Raw genomic sequence first — 19,149 nt, 5'->3', positions numbered from 1 at the left:
ATCACCCTCAGCTGGGCGTTGTCCCTGCCCCACAACTGGGCCACTCTCCCCCCTGGTTCCCCACCCCACACCACGGCCTTCCTTACGCTGTGCCGTTGCTGGGCCATCTGCTGGATACAGTGCAGTGGGTGAGTGGAGACGCCCGGCGTGCCCCAGGGCGGGGTGAGGAAGAGCAGGGGCACATGGGTTTGGCTGCAGGTGTAGATGGTGGCGGCGCTGGCACTGGCGTCCTCGGCGATGGGGCGCCCGAGCAGGCAGGTGGTGATGTCTCGGAGCACGCTGCACAGCCGCTCTGGGCAGAAGATGCGCCACAGCACAGCACGCTGGACGAGCGTGAGGTGGGTGTGACTGGGGCACAGGGCTGGGCCAACCACCGTGGAGGGCAGGCGGAAGTACTCCTGCCACTGGGCCGCCTGCTGTGCCAGGGAGGCACGCAGGCCCTGGAAGGCAGGCAGGCACTCGAGCAGCCCGCACTCTCGCCAGGCTGTGGCGCTCACCCACTTGGGCCTCGTCTCGCTGGCTGGCTGCAGCAGCTGCTCAGCCACAGGCTCGTGCAAGCCCTGGCAGAAGCCCAGCCAGTCCAGGGCACTCAGCTGGCCAGCCAGGCGTAGGGGGGCCAGTGCCCCCAGGAAGCTGAAGAGCAGGCTGTGTGTCTCTTGCAGGTGGGGCTGAGCATGGGCCAGCAGCTGGCGAGCGAGGCCCTTGCTGAGCTCCACGAGCCGGGCCTCCAGCGCCTCCTCCTTGCTGGCGTTTGTGCGCTTGCTGGCGAGCAGGGCCCTGCGGGCAACGGCCAAGCAGCTGGCGGTGGAGCACCGGTACAGCGGGTGCAGCCGGCATACCTGCTGCAGGGCTTGGTGCAGGGCAGCCCCCAGGCGCGCCACCTGGCGGTACGAGTCCTGCATGGCCAGGTGGTGCTGGCGCAGGACGAGCAGGTGCTGGTGGCTGGCGCGCAGGGCCTCGATCTGGGTTTGCAGCAGCTGCATGATGGGCAGGAAATCCGCCTCCTCCTCCCACAGGGGGCACGAGGGCTGCGCAATCAGCGCCAGCAGCTCCTCCTGCACCGAGAGCCCACGTGGGTCATAGCGCCGGGGGGGGGGGGGGAGGGGGAGCTGTAGCAGGTGGGGGCGGGAGGCACAGCCACAGGTGGGGTTAAGCTGTTGGGGGCCTGGTTGGCAGCAGCGAGTGTGGGCGGGGAGGGTGCTAGCATAGCATCATAGACCCGTCCTCAGCGGTTTTCAAGGCCCGGCTTGACAAAGCCCTGGCTGGGATGGTCCTACGCTGAGCAGGGGTTGGACTAGACACCGCCTGACGTCCCTTCCAACCCTCAGCCTCCAGGAGCCTGTGACCCACGGGGGAGCCGAAACCCCACGTGTCAGCTAGTCTAACCCACACCCAGCTGCAGAGTTCGGTGTGTCTAAACCACCCAAGGCAGGGGGCCTGTCCAGCCTGTTGGAAACCTGCAGTAAAGGAGCTGCCCTGCCCTCCCACGGCTGTCTGGGCCCTTGTCCTGCTGTGCTTACAGTGAGGCAGTGCTTCCTGAGACAATCTAAATCTGCTGGGCTGTAGTTTGCACCCACTGCTTCTTGTCCTGCCCTCTGTGGCAAGCAAGTCCCGCTTCTCACCAGCTTTTTTTAATGGCAGCCCATCAAGTATTTGCAGCCTGCTGTCAAGTCCCCTCTTAATCTCCGCTTTGCCAAACAAATATACCCAGTTCCTCCCGCCTCGTTCCTCCGGCTGTATCCCCATCACTCAGGGTGTGGGGGTTGCCTATCAGCCACGGCCGGGGGAGGGGGGGTGGGTGTCACTACGTTGGCCAGGGCACCGGGGGGAGTTGCCACAGTGATCAGGGTATAGGTTGCCGGGGGTGGGGGGGGGTGGGGTCACCACATCAAAGGGGGCCCGGGCGGTGTCACTGACTCAGCTGGAGTTTGTGGGTGGGCGCAGCATCTATCAGGGTTCTGGGAGTCACCCTGTCGGCCATTGCTCGGGGGGGGGGGGGGTCGCCGCGTTGATCAGGGGTTTGGGGGGGGGGGGGTGTGTGTCCCTGCTGGGTGTCACTACGTTGATCAGGGTTTGTGGGGGGGTGTTGCCCTGCTGGCCGGGGCTGGGGGGGCGGGGTGTCACTGAGTGGGCTGAAGCTTGTGTGTGTGTGGGGGGGGGAGGGGGGGGCAGCATCAACCAGGGTTCTGGGGGTCACTACGTTGGCCAGGACTTGAGGGGGGCAGTGTCGAGGGGGGGGGTGTCACCGCATCGACCGGGGAGGAACGGCAGTGTGCGTAAGGACAGGCGGAGGCACCGCAGTGCCCACACCACAGGTGGCAGGGCAGGGGGCGGGTGTGGGGCGCAGGCTGCCCGCCCATTGCTCCCCAACCCCTGACGGGCAGGCCTGGCGGATGGGAGGGCGAGTGCCAGTCACGCTGGGCCGTGGCACCAGCTCACCTCCGTGTCCTCCAGCTGCTCCTCCAGCTGCAGGATGCTGAGCTGCAACGTGCGCCAGTGGGTCTGCGCCTCCCGCCGCTCCGCGTGCAGCACCTCCTCCAACAGCAGATCCTCCAGCGCGGCCTGGCTGAGGCTCAAGTCAATCACATTCAGGCCCTTCAGGAAGGTGCGCGTCGTCTCTGCAACGAAGCCATGCGAGGGGCAGGGTTAGGGCCCCGGCTGAGTCTGGGCCCGCAGCGCGGCTACAGTTCAATGCCTGACCCCAGCTGCCCTGGCAGTGTCTCTAAGACCGTGCCCCCAGACCCCACATGCTGCAGTGACACCTGCCCCGCCGGGACCCACCTGCTGCATCCAGGTGCCCCGGGGGAGATCTGGGCACTCCGGCTGTGTGGCCGGGCCTAGACGAGAAAGGGAGCGATCTGGGCTGCCCAGACGGGAAGTGAGCGGCCTGGTACCTGCCTGCCCAGAGGCGTTTGGCCTGTAGTCCTTGCTGCAGCCCCCAGCCAAGAGCCGTGGAGGGCTGGGCGGCAGATCTCGGCTCTGAGTGAGGCTGGCGGCAGAGCAGCTCCTGCCCCAGCCCAGAGACCAGCACCCACAGGCCTGCGGGTCCCAGCCGCAGGCTCAGGGCGGAAGCTGGCTCCTCACACTGGCAGGACCAAGCTCTTGAAGGCTGGTGGGAACCCCTCTCCCAACAACCACGCCTGAGCTCCCAGCACGGCCTGGCCCATGGCTCCTTCCCCGCCACAGACCCAGGCAGTTTTGTTTGCCGTGAGAGAGGGGCTGGGACTCAGCCCCACCACACATTAAGGGCGTGTTAATTTCCTCCTGCCCACTCCATTGCTCCTGTACAAAGTGGCTGTGGTCCTGGCCCCTGAGGTGCCCTTTCTGATTTGGGGGGAGCTCCCAGCCAGTGTGGGGAGGGGGGATGGAGTGAGTGATGGGGGCTTCTCCCAGCTGGCGGTCTGAAACGCTGGGGTGGGGCACCTGCCCAGCTGGACTCCCCTGGGGGGAAGAGCACCCTCCGTCCTTGTGCAAAGGGATCCAGGAGAGGGCCCAGCTCTCACCTCCTAAAGCTGCAGGTCTCCCCTGAGGGGCGGGGCGGGCACGGGTAGCATCCTCCCGCCGAGCATGGCTGCTGCTGGGGGCCTCCTGGCCGGAGCCCAGAGCCACCGCTGTGCCTGAATCTTGTGCACCCCGCTCTGACTGCTCCGTGTCCTGCCCCTGGCGCCATGGCCACCCCCAGAGCTGCCCTGCTGCCCAGCTCCCCCGCCCATACTGCGGCCCAGCTGCACAATCACCTCCCCAGTCCCTGACCCTTGCTGCCAGCACGGGGGAGTCTCGGGGCCTCCCAGGCGGCAACGACCTCCTTGCGGGAGACCTCTGGGCAGCCCATGGGGCGCTGGCACTAGCACTGCTGGGAGGTGGCGTCCCTAGCCCCGAAGGACTCGCTGCCCAGGATGCAGGAACATGGAGCTTCCTCCTGGTCCAGGGCAAGCGCTAGGTTTAAGGCATCTGCAGGGCGCCCACAGCGCCTGGGCACCGTCAGGCCACTCCCAGGAAGCGCTGCTGACGACACAGGGAAGGTGGGTGTTTCCAGCAGCTGTTACTGCCCTGTGTCTCTGGAGAACGGCTGGGGGCATGGTCGCACAGGGAAGAGGAAAGAGCCCGGCTGCAGTCTGGTCCAGCAGCACTGAGGAGAAGGCCTGACTGAGCCAGGTGCCGAGAAGCCCCACAACAGCAGAGTGGAAACAGTTACAGACCCATTTGGTAACACCTGTTCTTTGAGCTGTGTCCATTGCACTTCAGTGTGTGTGTACCAGACCACCAGCGCCAGGGACACGTCGCCCATTGCAGCACCCGTTGGGGTAGCACATGTGTCGCAAGTCAAGGTCTAACGGGCTGGCGCCGTCCACGCCCAGTTCTAGAGAGAGGAGGGCACTGGACCCTCTCCGACCAAGGGCCGGAGTACTACTCTCCCACATGTAGCCTCGTCCCCGGCGGCCTGGGAGGTAGCACAATGAGGGTGAACATATGGAGCAAAGACCTCGTTGCAATTCTGCAAATGTCACAGATGGGAACATGAGCAGAACAGCCACTGTTGTGCCTGGTAGACGGTGCGACAATGCTTTGAGATAGAGGAATATTAGCAATGTCACAGCAGGCGAACACATGAAGAAATCCCAGGGGAAATCCTCTGAGCAATAACAGGTTTTCATAGAGTTGGAAGGGACCTCAGGAGGTATCTAGTCCAACCCCCTGCTCAGAGCAGGACCAACCTCAGATAAATCATCCCAGCCAGGGCTTTGTCAAACCGTACCTTAAAAACCTCAAGGGATGGAGATTCCACTACCTCCCTAGGTAACCCATTCCAGTGCTTCACCACCCTCAAAGTGAAAAACTTTTTCCTAATGTCCAACCTAGACCTTCCCCACTGCAACTTGAGACCGTTGCTCCTTGTTCTGTCATCTGCCACCACTGAGAACAGCCTAGCTCCATCCTCCCTGGAACCCCTTTCAGGTAGTTAAAGGCTGCTATCAAGGCCCCCTCCCCACATTCTTCTCTTCTGTAGACTAAACAAGCCCAGTTCCCGCAGCCTCTCCTCATAAGTCTTGTGCTCCAGCCCCCTAATAATTTTTGTTGCCCTCCACTGTACTCTCTCCAACTTGTCCACATCCTTTTTGTAGTGGGGGGGCCCAAAACTGGACACAGTACTCCAAATGCAGCCTCACCAATGCCGAATAGAGGGGAATAATCACTTCCCGTGACCTGCTAGCAATGCTCCTACTAATGCAGCCCAATATGCTATTAGCCTTCTTGGCAACCAGGGCACACTGCTGACTCACATCCAGCTTCTTAGCCACTGTTACCCCCAGGTTACAGATAGCTTACTCCAAGTTCTTTTCCCGGCTTTGTCAGCTCAGTTAGCTGAGATCCCCCTTTCATAAGATCAAACCCGCTGGTGGAATGTCCTCACAGATTGAAGAATGCCAGGGTGTCGCTCTGCACCCCAATATACCAGACTAGACCTTTGATGTTCATTTGAAAATAGGGCTACCCCAACCACTGTTTACATCTTCCTGTTAGTTCCCTTCTGAAGCCTCTGCAAGCGCTTCATTAACGTTTGACTTAGCATGCTAGTACACTTCTCTTGTAAGACACACAGTACACAATGGTCCACGAGGGAGGTGCGTCTCCCCGCTCGTCTGAAGAAGTTTGGCTCAAGCCACGCTAGCTCTGAGTGACCTGCCTTTGACTACAAAGCCTACAGAACGTAATTTTCATAACTCCTCACATACAACTGGCAGTGATTGTTGTCATGCCGGCTGGCTTGAGGGGGGGGGGGGGCCGTTAGTATATTGTGTGATATCAGCATGGCAGAATCATAATAATCCATGTGGGATAGGCCATGTCAGGTGTGGTTAGGGAGGTTATGATATGCTAAGTAAGATAATACTTGTGTCCATGTGTAATATGTGACATGGAAGTTATAGATGTATTTGAGATATCTGTGTTTCAAATTGTTCTGCCTGGGCAACACCCCAGATAGGAAGGCTGCAGAACAATGGCCAGCGTAATGGCCCATTAAGGCCTTCCCAGGTGCAAGGGGCCCAGAGAGAGAAGCCAGCATCACCACTGAGTCACCAGAACCTGCTTACGTGACTGGACCCCAGGCACACCTGAAGAGTCACCAGGATTGGCCCATGTGACTCTGGACTCCATTTTGGGTCTTGTGACTGTCCGCAGGCTGCATGGCCGGAGAAGAGGGTTTATAAGATCAAACCACAGGATCCATCTTGGTCTATGATCCTGTTCAGCTGCAGACATACACCTGCCTCTGGACCAATTCATCTTGCAACTGAACCGAAGGACTTAGACCCATCCAGGTACTGGATGTGAACCAGAGGAAACTATACAAGCCTGCAAATCCACATCTCTTCCAGAAACCTGATGTAAATGGACTTTCAATCATTTGTATATCTGTGATTTACTTTAACCCTTTAACATTTCTCTCATCGTTTCTTTCTTTCTTTCTTTTTACAATAAACCTTTAGTTTTAGATACTAAAGGATTGGCTGGCAGCGTGGTATTCTAGGTAAGATCCAAACTTATATTGATCTGGTTCTGTGGCTGACCCCTTGGGGTCAGAGGGAACCTTTTTAGCAAAGAGCACCGAGTTCTAATAACTGGTCTCTTTACTGGACCTAGTGCTGATTTGGGAGCCTGGAGCTGAGATGCAGTGAAGGGGGCTGTAGGCATTTGTGGACTGGCTTCTTGATATCCAGTGTGGGGAAATCAGAAGCAGTTTGTGGCTGGTTGGGAAGCCGGGCTTCAGTGTCACCCACCAGCGTGGGGAGCATCTGCTCTCCTTTTGCAGCCTGCCCTGACATTGGCATTGTCAGTTGGCAACCCTGGGCAGGGGTCGTATCACAGTGGCGTAGTCGGCAGGATCCACAGAACCAGAACATTTGGGTTTTGGATCAGAACCTCACGCTATTCAAAATTTTAAAATCTGATACTGAGAGTGTTAAAGTTTAAAGTTAGTCAAGATGAGTGAGCAGAGATCATATGATGAGATGAGCGCGAAACAGCTTAAACAGCTGTGCAAAGAGAGAGGAGTAACTCCTAGAGGGAATCTCTCAGGGCAGAAAATGAGAGATCTACTCAGAAACAACGACCTGGAAACAAAGTCCCCAGCTGACTCCCCTGCAAAAGGAGCAGCTGCAGATGAAGGGCAGCAAGCCGATAAAGAGGGGTGGAATCTCCAGCGTGAGAGAGAGAAGGTAGAACTTCACTTGTGGAAAATGCGACAGGAAGCTGAGATAGCTGAGCAAGCTGCAGAGCGAGCAGCTGAGATAGTCGAGCAAGCTGCAGAAAAAGCCCATCAGAGACAGGTGGAATTGGCCAAACTCCAGCGCCAGGAGGGAAGAAAGGATCCACGCTGGAATCTGAGAATTCTTCACTTCTCATCAGCAAAGGTCTGGAAAGAATCTGTCCCGTTTACAGAGAGGACGAGGATATTGAAGAGTTTTTATCCACTTTTGAAAAACTCTGTAATATTCATCAGGTGCCTGATGAGAAAAGGATGCCTGTTCTCCTCACCAGATTGACTGGAAGGGCCGGGAAGGTATTTAATGAAATGCAGTCAGATGATGCATTAGATTATGGAAAATTTAAAGAAGCGGTGTTGCAAAGGTTTAAAATTACCCGAGTCTTACAGGCTGAAATTTAGAAATGTTAAGTTGTCTGATAATGTTACCTATGTTGAAATTACTCATAAACTGCTTGGGTATTTGAAGAAGTGGATTGAGGGAGCAAAGGCTTATAACAGTTTTGACAAAGTTGTTGCTCTGATTGTTAGGGAACAGCTCCTAGAAATAGCGCCCCACCAGATCAGAACAGCTGTTATGGATAGAAAGCCCGATACCGTTTTGGAGGCTGCCCAGATTGTGGATGATTTCATGGAAAACAGGAGCCGGGAGGGGCATAGGCCTCAAAGGAAAAACAACCCCTATTCATCTCAGGTTAGAAGGGAGGATGGGTCCAGAAATAAGACTAGCCCCAACTTGGCCAGGAAATCTTATACCAGCTCAGAGATCAAAAGCGCCCACCCCGGGGGAAAACCCGCTGCATGCTTCCAGTGTGGACAGACAGGCCATATAAGGCCAAATTGTCCAAACTATGGGGGCAGGAATAATCCAAGGCCAGCAACCCCCCGGCCCACAATTAATTCCAACGCTGTCGCTTTAAGTACCGAGACTGGCCAGGTGCAGGAGGATCCTGCCACCTTGTGCTGGGAGACGGGCACTGCAAGGGTTAATGCTACCTCTTTTGAGATCCCCGATGGGGGGGTGAGGATTGCCTCACTAACTACGTGAGGGCAGAGGTGGAAAGGGACAATGATGAATTCGTAAAGGGCGCCAGGGTCAATGGGATCGAGTGCACTGCGTGGAGGGACTCCGGCTCAGAAATCACCTTGGTTAAAAAGGGATTGATCCGGGAGGAGGATTATTTGCCGGGCAGGAGTGTGAATTTGGTGGCTCTTTCTCAGTACAAGTCGAAGGTGCCCTTGGCAAAGGTCCACTTGGAATGGGAAGATTTTAAGGGTGAAATGGTGGTGGGGGTTCGGGATCCGCTCCCGACAGATGTTTTAATAGGAAATGACATGGTGGTTATGAGGCGCAAGGTCAATGTCGTCACTAGATCACAGAGAAAATATGACTTGGATGTAGATGCCCCACCTGATAGCCAAGAGGGGGGGGTCTTCTCCAGCGCTACCAGCGGGGAGTGAGTCAGATGTGCCTGAGACAGCTCTGAATTTGAGTGAGATTCAGAAGGAGTTTGTTAGGGCGCAGCAAGTAGATGTTTCTTTAGAGGGGGCCAGGAGGGAGGCCCAGAGCCTAGCTCCCGCAGAAGAGGGAGCAGGCAGGTTTTTCAGGCAGGAAGGCTTGCTGTATAGGAATCCCCCAGCGGGGAAGAAGCAGCCTCATGATGGGAACTGCAAGCAGCTTGTAGTACCTGAGGAATATAGAAGGGAATTATTGAAGCTGGCTCATGATGGTCCCTTTGCAGGGCATCTGGGCACAGACAAGACTTGTGACAGACTGAAACAAAACTTTTACTGGCCTTGCATGTCTGATACGGTGAGAGATTACTGCAGGAGCTGTGATTTGTGTCAGAGGCGCAAGAGTTTGAAGGGTCCTAGGAAGGTGCCCCTACAACCTTTGCCCATTATTGGGGAGGCGTTGTCAGAGTGTCGATGGATATTGTGGGACCGCTCCCCAAACCCTCCAGAAATGGGAAGGAATATATTCTGGTGTTTGCTATTTTTAGCAGAGTGGGTTTTCCCAAGGAAATCTTGTCAGACCATGGAGCCAATTTTATGTCAGTTATATTTATAAGTAGCTGTGGGAGATGTGTGGAGTGGGTCATCTAAGAGCAGCCCCGTACCATCCAGAAACCAATGGCTTAGTAGAAAGGTTTAATGGGACATTGAAGGCTATGTTAAAGATGTATGTGGACAGACGCCAGAACGACTGGGATGTACTGTTACCTTACCTGCTGTATGCGTACAGGAGTGTACCCCAAGAGTCTACAGGGTTTGCTCCTTTTGAGCTGCTTTATGGGAGGCAGGTCAGGGGACCCCTGGACCTGGTTCGGGATTCCTGGGAAGGTAACATAGAGATGCCAGGGCAACCAGTGGGGGAGTATGTGTCCCAGTTTAGAGAGCATTTGCAGGACATGATGAGTTTGGTTTAACAGAACCTCAAGAGAAGTCAGGTTGTTCAGAAGACCTGGTATGACAGGCATGCGGAGGAGAGAGCTTTTGAAATTGGGGATATGGTGCTTGTGCTAATCCCAGTGAGAAGAAATAAAATGCAGGACATCTGGGACGGCCCGTATGAGGTGGTAAAGAGGGTTAATGAGGTTACCTACAGAGTCGGGAAGCCTCACAGGAAAGGGGCCGAGCAGCTGGTGCATGCTAACAGACTGAAAGCTTATTGTGCGAGGGAGGCAGCCGTCAATATGGTTTGTTGTGCTGATGAGGGAACGTTATCTGTCCCTTTGATTAATCTAGTTGCAGAGAGCAAAGGAGAAACTCCACTGGAGAGCATTGAGTTTGGGGGGGTTGGGTTCTGCACAGCAGCGGGAAATGTTAGCCCTATTAAAGCATCACAGGCGAGCGTTCTCCAACCGGCCAGGGTTAACTGACAGGATCGTGCATTCCAGTCTAACCACAGGGCCACGCCCAATGCCCAGCAGAGCATATCGGGCCAAAGGGGAGATGCAGAAACAGATCCAGGAGGAGGTAGAAAGCATGTTGGAAATGGGGATAATTGCTAAGTCAAGCAGTCCCTGGGCGTCTCCCATCGTGATGGTGCCCAAGAAGGATAAAACCATGAGGTTCTGTGTGGATTACAGAAAGCTGAATGCAATCACACAGCCTGATCCATACCCCACGCCCCGCATAGAGGATTTATTGGACCAGTTGAGGGGTGCAAAGTTCATAAGCACTCTAGATCTAACTCGGGGATACTAGCAGATCCTCTTAGACACTGATGCCCAGCAAAAATCAGCTTTCATAGTGGAGTCTGGTCTATATGAATTTAAGGTTCTGCCATTTGGGTTAAAGAACTCCGGTGCTACCTTTATGAGGCTCATTAACGAGGTTTTGGCTGGGTTACAGAACTTTGCCAGGGCCTATATAGACGATTTGGCTATTTTCAGCGATTCCTGGGGGGACCATCTGTACCACATGGGGGTCGTGTTGCAAAGACTCAGAGAGGCCAACTTGACAGTTCAAGTCTCTAAATGCATGTTAGGGGCTGCAGAGGTGTCATACCTGGGACACAGGGTGGGCAATGGGATGATACGCCCTGACCCTTTGAAGGTGGAAGCCATAAAGGGCTGGCCTGAGCCTAAGACAAAGAAGCAGGTCCAATCCTTTATTGGGCTGGCCAACTACTATCGCAGGTTTATAAAGGGGTTCAGTGACATCGTGGCTCCCATAACTGACCTTACCAAAAAGGGAAATCCGGACCCGGTAAAGTGGACTGAAGCCTGTGAGCAGGGCTTCCAAAGGATAAAAGAAGCCTTGTCTAGAGAGCCTGTATTAGCCAGCCCTGACTTTGAGAAAACGTTCTTCCTATGCACGGATGCTTCTAACGTGGGGTTAGGAGCTGTGCTCATGCAGGACGGGGAGGGGGGTAAGAGGCACCCCATCGCATACCTGAGCAAAAAACTGACCCCTGCTGAACAGCATTACGCTACTATAGAAAAGGAATGCTATGCAATTGTCTGGGCCATAAAACAACTTCAACCCTATCTGTATAACAGGAGGTTTACGGTGCTCAGTGACCACGCTCCGTTGGTATGGCTACACAAAGCCAAAGGGACCAACTCCAGGCTGCTCCGCTGGAGCCTGGCCTTACAAGAGCGTGATATGAACATAGTGCACATCCAGGGTAAAGAGAATCTGGTGGCCGATGCCCTGTCAAGACTGGGGGGCCCGTGAGGTGTATCCAGGAGCTCCGATTACTCCCTTCTATACCAGTCTCACGTTGGGGGTGTCATGCGGGCTGGCCTGAGGGGGGGGCAGTTTGTGATATCAGCATGGCAGAATCGTAATAATCCATGTGGGATAGGCCATGTCAGGTGTGGTTAGGGAGGTTATGATATGCTAAGTAAGATAATATTACTTATTTCCATGTGTAATATGTGAAATGGAAGTTATAGATGTATTTGAGATGTCTGTGTTTCAAATTGTGCTGCCTGGGCAACACCCCAGATAGGAAGGATGCAGAACAATGGTCAATGTAATGGTCCATTAAGGCATTCCCAGGTGCAAGGGGCCCAGAGAGAGAAGCCAGCATCACCACTGAGTCACCAGAACCTGCTTACGTGACTGGACCCCAGGCACACCTGAAGAGTCACCAGGATTGACCCATGTGACTCTGGACTCCATTTTGGGTCTTGTGACTGTCCGCAGGCCGCATGGCCGGAGGAGGGGGTTTATAAGATCAAATCACGGGATCCATCTTGGTCTATGATCCTGTTCAGCTGCAGACATACACCTGCCTCTGGACCAATTCATCTTGCAACTGAACCGAAGGACTCAGACCCATCCAGATATTGGATGTGAACCAGAGGGAACTACACAAGCCTGCAAATCCACATCTCTTCCAGAAACCTGATGTAAATGGACTTTCAATCATTTGTATATCTGTGATTTACTTCAACCCTTTAACATTTCTCTCATCGTTTATTTCTTTCTTTTTACAATAAACCTTTAGTTTAGATACTAAAGGATTGGCTGGCAGCGTGGTATTTTAGGTAAGATCCAAACTTACATTGCTCTGGTGCTGTGGCTGCCCCCTTGGGGTCAGAGGGAACCTTTTTAGCAAAGAGCGCCGAGTTCTAATAACTGGTCTCTTTGCTGGAACTGGTGCTGATTTGGGAGCCTGGAGCTGAGATACAGTAAAGGGGCTGTGGGCATTTGTGGACTGGCTTCTTGATATCCAGTGTGGGGAAATCAGAGGCAGTTCGTAGCTGGTTGGGAAGCCGGGCTTCAGTGTCACCCACCAGCGTGGGGAGAATCCGCTCTCTTTTTGCAGCCTGCCCTGACCTTGGCATTATCAGTTGGCTACCCTGGGCACGGGTCGTATCACAATTGTGATGACAGCCCTCACACGACCCCTTTTGGGGAGCGCAGGAGATCCCCGAACCAGTCTGCACTCCGCCCGTGGACATCAAGAGGTCCTTGGGTCGCACTAGATGATCTGTGGGCCCTTCTATGAATCTCTAAGGCACCCCTGTGCCAGTCACAGCACCGAGCAGCTGCTGAAGAGAGAACCAAGGGCTGCACCATGCCTCTCCCCTGTCCTCGCCTTGTCAGCTCAGCTTCTCCTCCCTCTGGCCTGGGGGCCAAACGCCCATGCCCAGTTGGGGCTTGCCAAGGGTCTCCCAGCTCCTCCCCCCGGCACCACTCCTGCTAGGACTAAGGCTGCTTACAGTCACAATGTCTGGGTAGGGATGTCTCCGGGCAGCACGCGATGGCCCCTATGCTAAACCCCACACTCAAAGGAGAGACCGCCCCTGAGAAACCCCTTCCTTTTACAGCCTGGGGCCTGCACACTGCTCTTCATAGGAACTCATGAGGATCATCGTGGGCCTTTCCCGCAGGGAACACCTCACCAATGACAGTCCCCAGGGATGCTACCTGTGGTGAGCTGCCAGCCCTGACAATGGGAACAAGCCATGGGGCATGAATAACCAAAGGAGAGAGACCCTGACCCCAGACATCCCCAGGGAGAGTTGAGGGTTGACAAAGCCCTGGCTGGGGTGATTTAGTTGGGGTTGGTCCTGCTTTGAGCAGGGGGTTAGACTAGACACCTCCTGAGGTCCCTTCCAACCCTAATCTTCTAGGATTCTATGAGGGAGAGATGTCCACGGAGCAGGAGTGGCAGAGACAGAGCCTGGGGTGCAGAGGGGCAGTGAATGGGGCTGACATTGCCATGGGAGATGGGGGCTGCCTGTGCCAAAGCCTCAGTGCCAGAGCAGGGAGCTGGAGCCCCTGGGGAGCCACCTTCTCAGAGCCCTGGGCTCAGCCCACGCCCCGCTGTCCCCAAAAGGAGCCAGGCCAAGTGCTAGAAGAGACTTGAGGAGCTAACCCTGCTCACACAGTGCAGCACTATCGATGGGGGGCCTGTTGCCTGATAGGGGAGCCCCACGGGGCGAGCAAAGGGGAGGAGCAGGGGATTTAAAGATGAGTCTCATGGGAGCTTCCCACAGGGCAATGGTGTCATTCTGGGTAGATGAGGGGAGCGCATTTGTCATACTGATTAACATCGATATGTCACAATCATAACAATTCACGGGAGGTATGCCATGTCGGGTACTGTTAGAATGGCTATAAAGTGCTAAGTAAGATGATGATCATAGAATCATAGAATATTAGAGTTGGAAGGGACCTCAGGAGGTCATCTAGTCCAACCCCCTGCTCAAAGCAGGACTAACCCCTGCTATATCATCCCAACCAGGGCTTTGTCAAGCCGCAGCTTAAAAACCTCTAAGGATGGAGATTCCACCACCTCCCTAGGTAACCCATTCCAGTGCTTCACCACCCTCCTAGTAAAAAACTTTTTCCTAATGTCCAACCTAGACCTCCCGCCCTGCAACTTGAGACCGTTGCTCCTTGTTCTGTCATCTGCCACCACCGAGAACAGCCTAGCCCCATCCTCCCTAGAACCCCCTTTCAGGTAGTTAAAGGCCGCTATCAAATCCCCCCTCATTCTTCTCTTTTGCAGACTAAACAAGCCCAGTTCCCTCAGCCTCTCCTCATAAGTCCTGTGCTCCAGCCCCCTAATCATTTTGGTTGCCCTCCGCTGGACTCTCTCCAACTTGATGTTTATATTAATGTGTTATGTGTGTAGTGGAAGTTTAGGGACATATTTGATGTGCCTGTATTTCAAACTGTGCTGGCTGAGATACACCCAACAGAGAGGACAGGTCAATAGCCCGCTTAATGGCCCATCAAAACCTTTACAGAAGCAAAGGGCCCAGGAAGAAACTAAAGACATACCTGAAGTTTTACCAGGATTGGCCCATGTGACTCTGGACTCCATTTTAGCTCCTGTAAGTTTCCACAGGCCACATAGCCAGAGACAGAGGGTATATAAGATCAAACCACAGAAACCATTTTGTCTTTGTTCCTGTCCAGTTACTGACACACACCTGCCTCTGGATCAATTCACTTGCAACTGAACTGGAGGAGTAAGACCCATCCAGGTACTGGATGTGAACCAGAGGAACTATACAAGCCTGCAACTCCACAATTCTTCCAGAAACCTGATGTGTATGGACTTTCAATCATTTGTATGTATCTGATTTACTTTAACCCTTTAACATTTCTCTCATGGTTTATTTCTTTCTTTGAACAATAAACCTTTAGGTTTAGTTACTAAAGGATTGGCTGGCAGTGTGGTATTTTAGGTAAGATCCAAACTATACTGAACTGGTGCTGTGGCTGACCCCTTGGGGTCAGAGAGAACCTTTGTAGTAAAGAGCACAGAGTTTAAGTAACTGGTCTCTTTGCTGGACCCAGTGCTGATCTGGGAGCCAAGAGCTGAAATGCAGTAAAGGGGCTGTGGGCATTTGTGTACTGGCTTCTGTGGGGATTCAGAAGTGCAGTTTGTGGCTGGATGGGAAGTCTGGCTTCAGTGCCACCCACCAGTGCTGGGAGAATCTGCTCTCTTTTTGCAGCCTGTCCTGACCCTGGCATTCTCATTTGGCTACCCTGTGCACGGATGGGTCCAGATAGGGCAGTATCTCCAGCGGGGTGGAAGCCCCAGCACTTGGGGTCTCTGGCTCGGACTGCTGGCCCTTACCTTTCCCCAGTGCGTGGAGTGGCAGGGTGGTGCTCAGGTAGAGCCGGAACGAGGGCAGCACCTGTCCAGCCCCAGGCAATTCTGGCATGCAGCCCCCCACTTCCAGCAGCGTCTCCTTCTGCAGGAGCTGCAGGAGGGCAGGGCAGCAGGGGCTCTTCTCAAAGTCCAGGAGCAGGACGGGCAACCCTGAGGAGATGGCCACAGTTATCCCCATGGTGGGCCAGCACTGCCCAGCCCCCCACCTCATCCCCTGCCCAGCCCCCATCCCCTGCCCAGCCCCCCAAACCTGCCCAGACCCCCACAGCCTGACCCCATTGCGTGACCAGCTCCCCGAGGTAACAGGCCCTAGCACGCACTAGGTCAGCTGATGGCATGCACTCCAGGTCCTGCCATCTCCGGGGAGTCTGGCTGGGCCCCAGCATGGGGGAGGCCAGTTGTCTCCAGGTGTGTGCGCTTGGCTCAGTATATACTGGGGGCACCAGCTTCCAGAGGCCACGTCAGGCCAGCTGCACACTGCAGATGTGTAGTGTCTGAGCTTGGGAGGGAAAGTGTTTGCCCCAAGTCCTGCCCTGCAGCTGGTTAAGGGTCGGATGCCTGCCCTTACCAATGCTGGCTGCCGCCAGGAGGTTCTGTTCCAGGCTGGGGTCCGTAGCCGACAGCACCTGGAGTTTTTTCTCAGGAGACTCTTCGTTGCCCCCTGGCTCCTCGGCACCGGGCAGAGTGTCTGAGCCAGCAAAGAGCAGGGACGTGTCTGGAAGGAGACAGGAGAAGGTTCCTACTCAGAGCCTGCAAAGGGACTCCCAGAAAGGCCCTTCCTGCCCTGAGGCACCAGGTGGGGCTGGGGAACTTTTCAAAAGACTCCAGAAGCCTGGCTGTGCTGCTTGGTGGATTCCCTCCCTAGGGCAGCCAGGGCCCTGGAGCTGCAGGTGCAAGGGATAACCTCTCCCGCTAAAGTCACTGGCAGCCTGGCATCAGGGGCCACATTCACTCCCCCACCCCTAGGCAGAGAGCAGGCTCCCCATGGGACCCTGGGGGGGCGGGCAGGGCTGGTCCCAGCCTGGCTTCTCAAGCCCCTCACTCACCCTCATCCACTTTCTGTGCCATGACAAGCCAGGTGAGGGCCTGCTGGTCAGGGTCGAGCAGCAGGGGCCACCGGCGCGTGCAGGCGTGAGTGTCTGTGCGGAGCAGTAGGGCAGCCTGGCGCCCAGCCGAGTCCTGCGGCTTCTGGTCCCTGTCCCAGGCACGCTGCTCCTGTTTGGAGCTCAGGAGGGCCAGCAGGCTGAAGCCCTGGCGCACAGGCAGCAGGGCTGGGCCACGGGGGGCTGGGCCAGGGCAGGGCAGCTCCTTCTCCAGCAACCTCTGCACGTCGTTTGGTCCCAGGGAGCTTTGGCGCCTGGCACATATATCCTGCCATTTCTCCAGCAGCTCCTGGCGCCGTGGCACGGGAAAGGCACCCAGGTAGGAGAGAGCAGCTGCACAAAGGAGGGCGTCCCCCTGTGCTGTGCTGCAGTTCTGCTCCAGGAGCTATCAGGAGACAAGGTAGGAGCATCAGGAGGGGGCCCCTGCACCCAGACCCTGATCCCCAGACCCATCCCCACCAGGGACCCCCCCGATCCCCACCCATAGCACCCAGACCCTGATCCCCAGACCCTGATCCCCACCCATAGCAGGACCCCTGCACCCAGACCCTGATCCCTCACCCCCAGAGGGACCCCTGCGTCCAGACCCTGATCCCTCACCCCCAGAGGGACCCCTGCACCCAGACCCTGACCCCTGCATCCAGATCCCAATCCCCACTCCCAGAGAGACCCCTGCACCCCACTGCCAGGGATCCCCCTGCACTCAGACCCCCATCCCCACCCCCAGGGAGACCCGTGCACCCAGATCCTGTACACCCCAATCCCCACTAGAGACCCCTGCATCCAGAGTCCACACCTGAGTCCCTCACCCCAAGAGGGACCCTCAGGCAGAGCCCTCCCTCCCGCCAAAGAGAGCAGATCCTGGGTGCTGAGCACTGGCGCACCATCTGCCAGTCTTATCAGCTGCGGCTGGCTGGCTCTGCCCTCTGAATGGCAGGGCAGTGCTGTCTTTGGCCCCCAGGCGGCAGAGCCCAGGGCAAGGAGAAAAGAGAAGGCCCAGATACGGCTGCGGAGATACGTCCCAGAATCCTTTGCACCAGCTGTTTGGCTTCCTGGGATGCTGGCTGCAGCCGTGCGAAGGTGGCCCAAGGCTTTAGGGAGGTTGCCCCAGTCCTCACCTCCAGAGCCGTGGTCCAGCTGGCCACATGCACAGCCACGGAGCTCTCCACGGTGTCAGCCTTCTCCTTCTCCTGCAGCACATAGCTGAGCTCGCGGGCCAGAGACTCCTGGCGCTCGGTGGCCTGCAGCAGCTCTAAGCCCCAGGCGGAGCCCAGTTCTTTGAGTTTCTCAGCCTGCAGGCGCCGGTCGCCCAGCCTGCCCTTCTCCGTCCGAATCTGGAGTTTGCAGTGCTGCAGCTGCACCAAGGTGGGCTGCCAAATGCGCAGAGCCCGGTGGTACCAGAAGATGGCGCAGATCCACTGGCACAGGGCAGCCGCAGCTTTGCTGGCGCTCTGCAGGGAGGCGGCGCAGAAGCTCTCATCAGACACCACCTGGCCCAGAGCCTGGAACAGCTTGTTGGGGAGCTCGTCCTTGGGGTAGAAAAGCAGCTCCTGGAGAGCAGAGAACAGAGGGGTGAGCCAGGGCGTGGGGAGGGGCACTTGGCAGCCAGCCCCTGGACTCTGCAGCAGCTGCACGTCAGGGATCCCAGCTGGATACGTGTGACACATCCCAAAGCCAGACCCTCACACACACAGTGGAGCCCTTAATCCCACTCCCGCGTGGTTTCTTGCATTTTTATCCTGCTCCCACCCACTAAAACCGGAGATCCCACAAATCCCGCAAGAGACAGATTTCCCCCTGCGACGAAAACAAAGCAAACCGCAGTTGGTTCATATACTAGATACACAAACGCAATTCAGACACAATTTTTACGTGATAAATTGATGAGAGATTTAGTGTTTTCCTGAAATTACCACATTTCCCCACCCCCCCCCCCCCATCCAATCCCACCCACAACAAAGTACGTCTGACCTGCTCCCGCTGTTTGCCCTGGAGTCTCCAGGAATTAAAGATTCATCTTTAATTAAAGATTCTGTCACGTGACGAAACCTCTGGGAACACATCCAGCCAAAACTGGCAATCCCATGTGGCAGCAAGTCCTGCAGGAACCCAGTCCTGCTGCAGGGCTCTGCCACACAGCTCACCACCAGAGCAACAGGCTCTGTGGTATCCCGGGGAATCTCCTCTGCCTCCTGCAGGTGAGGAAGCACATTGCGTGGTATGCCCTAGAGACCTGTGGGAGGGCAGATGCACAGCAGCATGACCCACCCATTCCTGGGCAGGGGACGTGATGAATGTGGGAATGTTTGATCATGTTTTATGAACTATCCATTTGTCATGGACGCACAGAGTCCGGTCTATGCCCTAGCCAGTAACCAGTCCCTTGGGAGTGACCTCTTCGGTAGGCGGGGCCCCAAGGACTTGCACAGCTCCACAGGGGCAGGCCTGTGGCCTCCAACGCTCCAAAACTGGGCCTTCGGGTGCTAGTGACCTGTGTCTCTCAGCATGGTGCATCAGAGATTAAGGCAGCTGCTGGGACACTTTTTACTGAGGACTGTCCTGGACTAGGGGGATCCTGTCCTCCCATGCGGTTCAGAGACCGGCCACATAGCTTTCTCTAAAAAGAACAATTTCATCCTGTTGGCTGGCCTTGATTTAGCTGCCCTCTTAGTGAGGATTTCACATTC

General features: G+C 55.8%; 1 protein-coding gene across 1 annotated transcript in view; it reads right to left on the bottom strand.

The window, feature by feature from the left end:
- DNHD1 (dynein heavy chain domain 1) overlaps window positions 1–19,149 on the bottom strand; it is a 100,888-nt gene that overhangs the window by 3,272 nt on the left and 78,467 nt on the right. The window contains exons 35-40 of the mRNA XM_067564648.1: window positions 17,581–18,012; window positions 16,406–16,847; window positions 15,928–16,074; window positions 15,324–15,509; window positions 2,440–2,618; window positions 87–1,055 (exon numbers count right to left, since the gene is read on the bottom strand). Coding sequence (XP_067420749.1) covers window positions 87–1,055; window positions 2,440–2,618; window positions 15,324–15,509; window positions 15,928–16,074; window positions 16,406–16,847; window positions 17,581–18,012 — 2,355 coding nt within the window. The remainder of the gene's footprint in view (window positions 1–86; window positions 1,056–2,439; window positions 2,619–15,323; window positions 15,510–15,927; window positions 16,075–16,405; window positions 16,848–17,580; window positions 18,013–19,149) is intronic.

The sequence above is a fragment of the Emydura macquarii genome, unplaced genomic scaffold, assembly GCF_026122565.2.
Source record: "Emydura macquarii macquarii isolate MOO-44397 ecotype Brisbane River unplaced genomic scaffold, CSIRO-AGI_Emac_v2 contig_2661, whole genome shotgun sequence".
NCBI classification, from domain to species: domain Eukaryota; kingdom Metazoa; phylum Chordata; order Testudines; family Chelidae; genus Emydura; species Emydura macquarii.
This window is presented reverse-complemented; position numbering and strand designations above follow the sequence as displayed.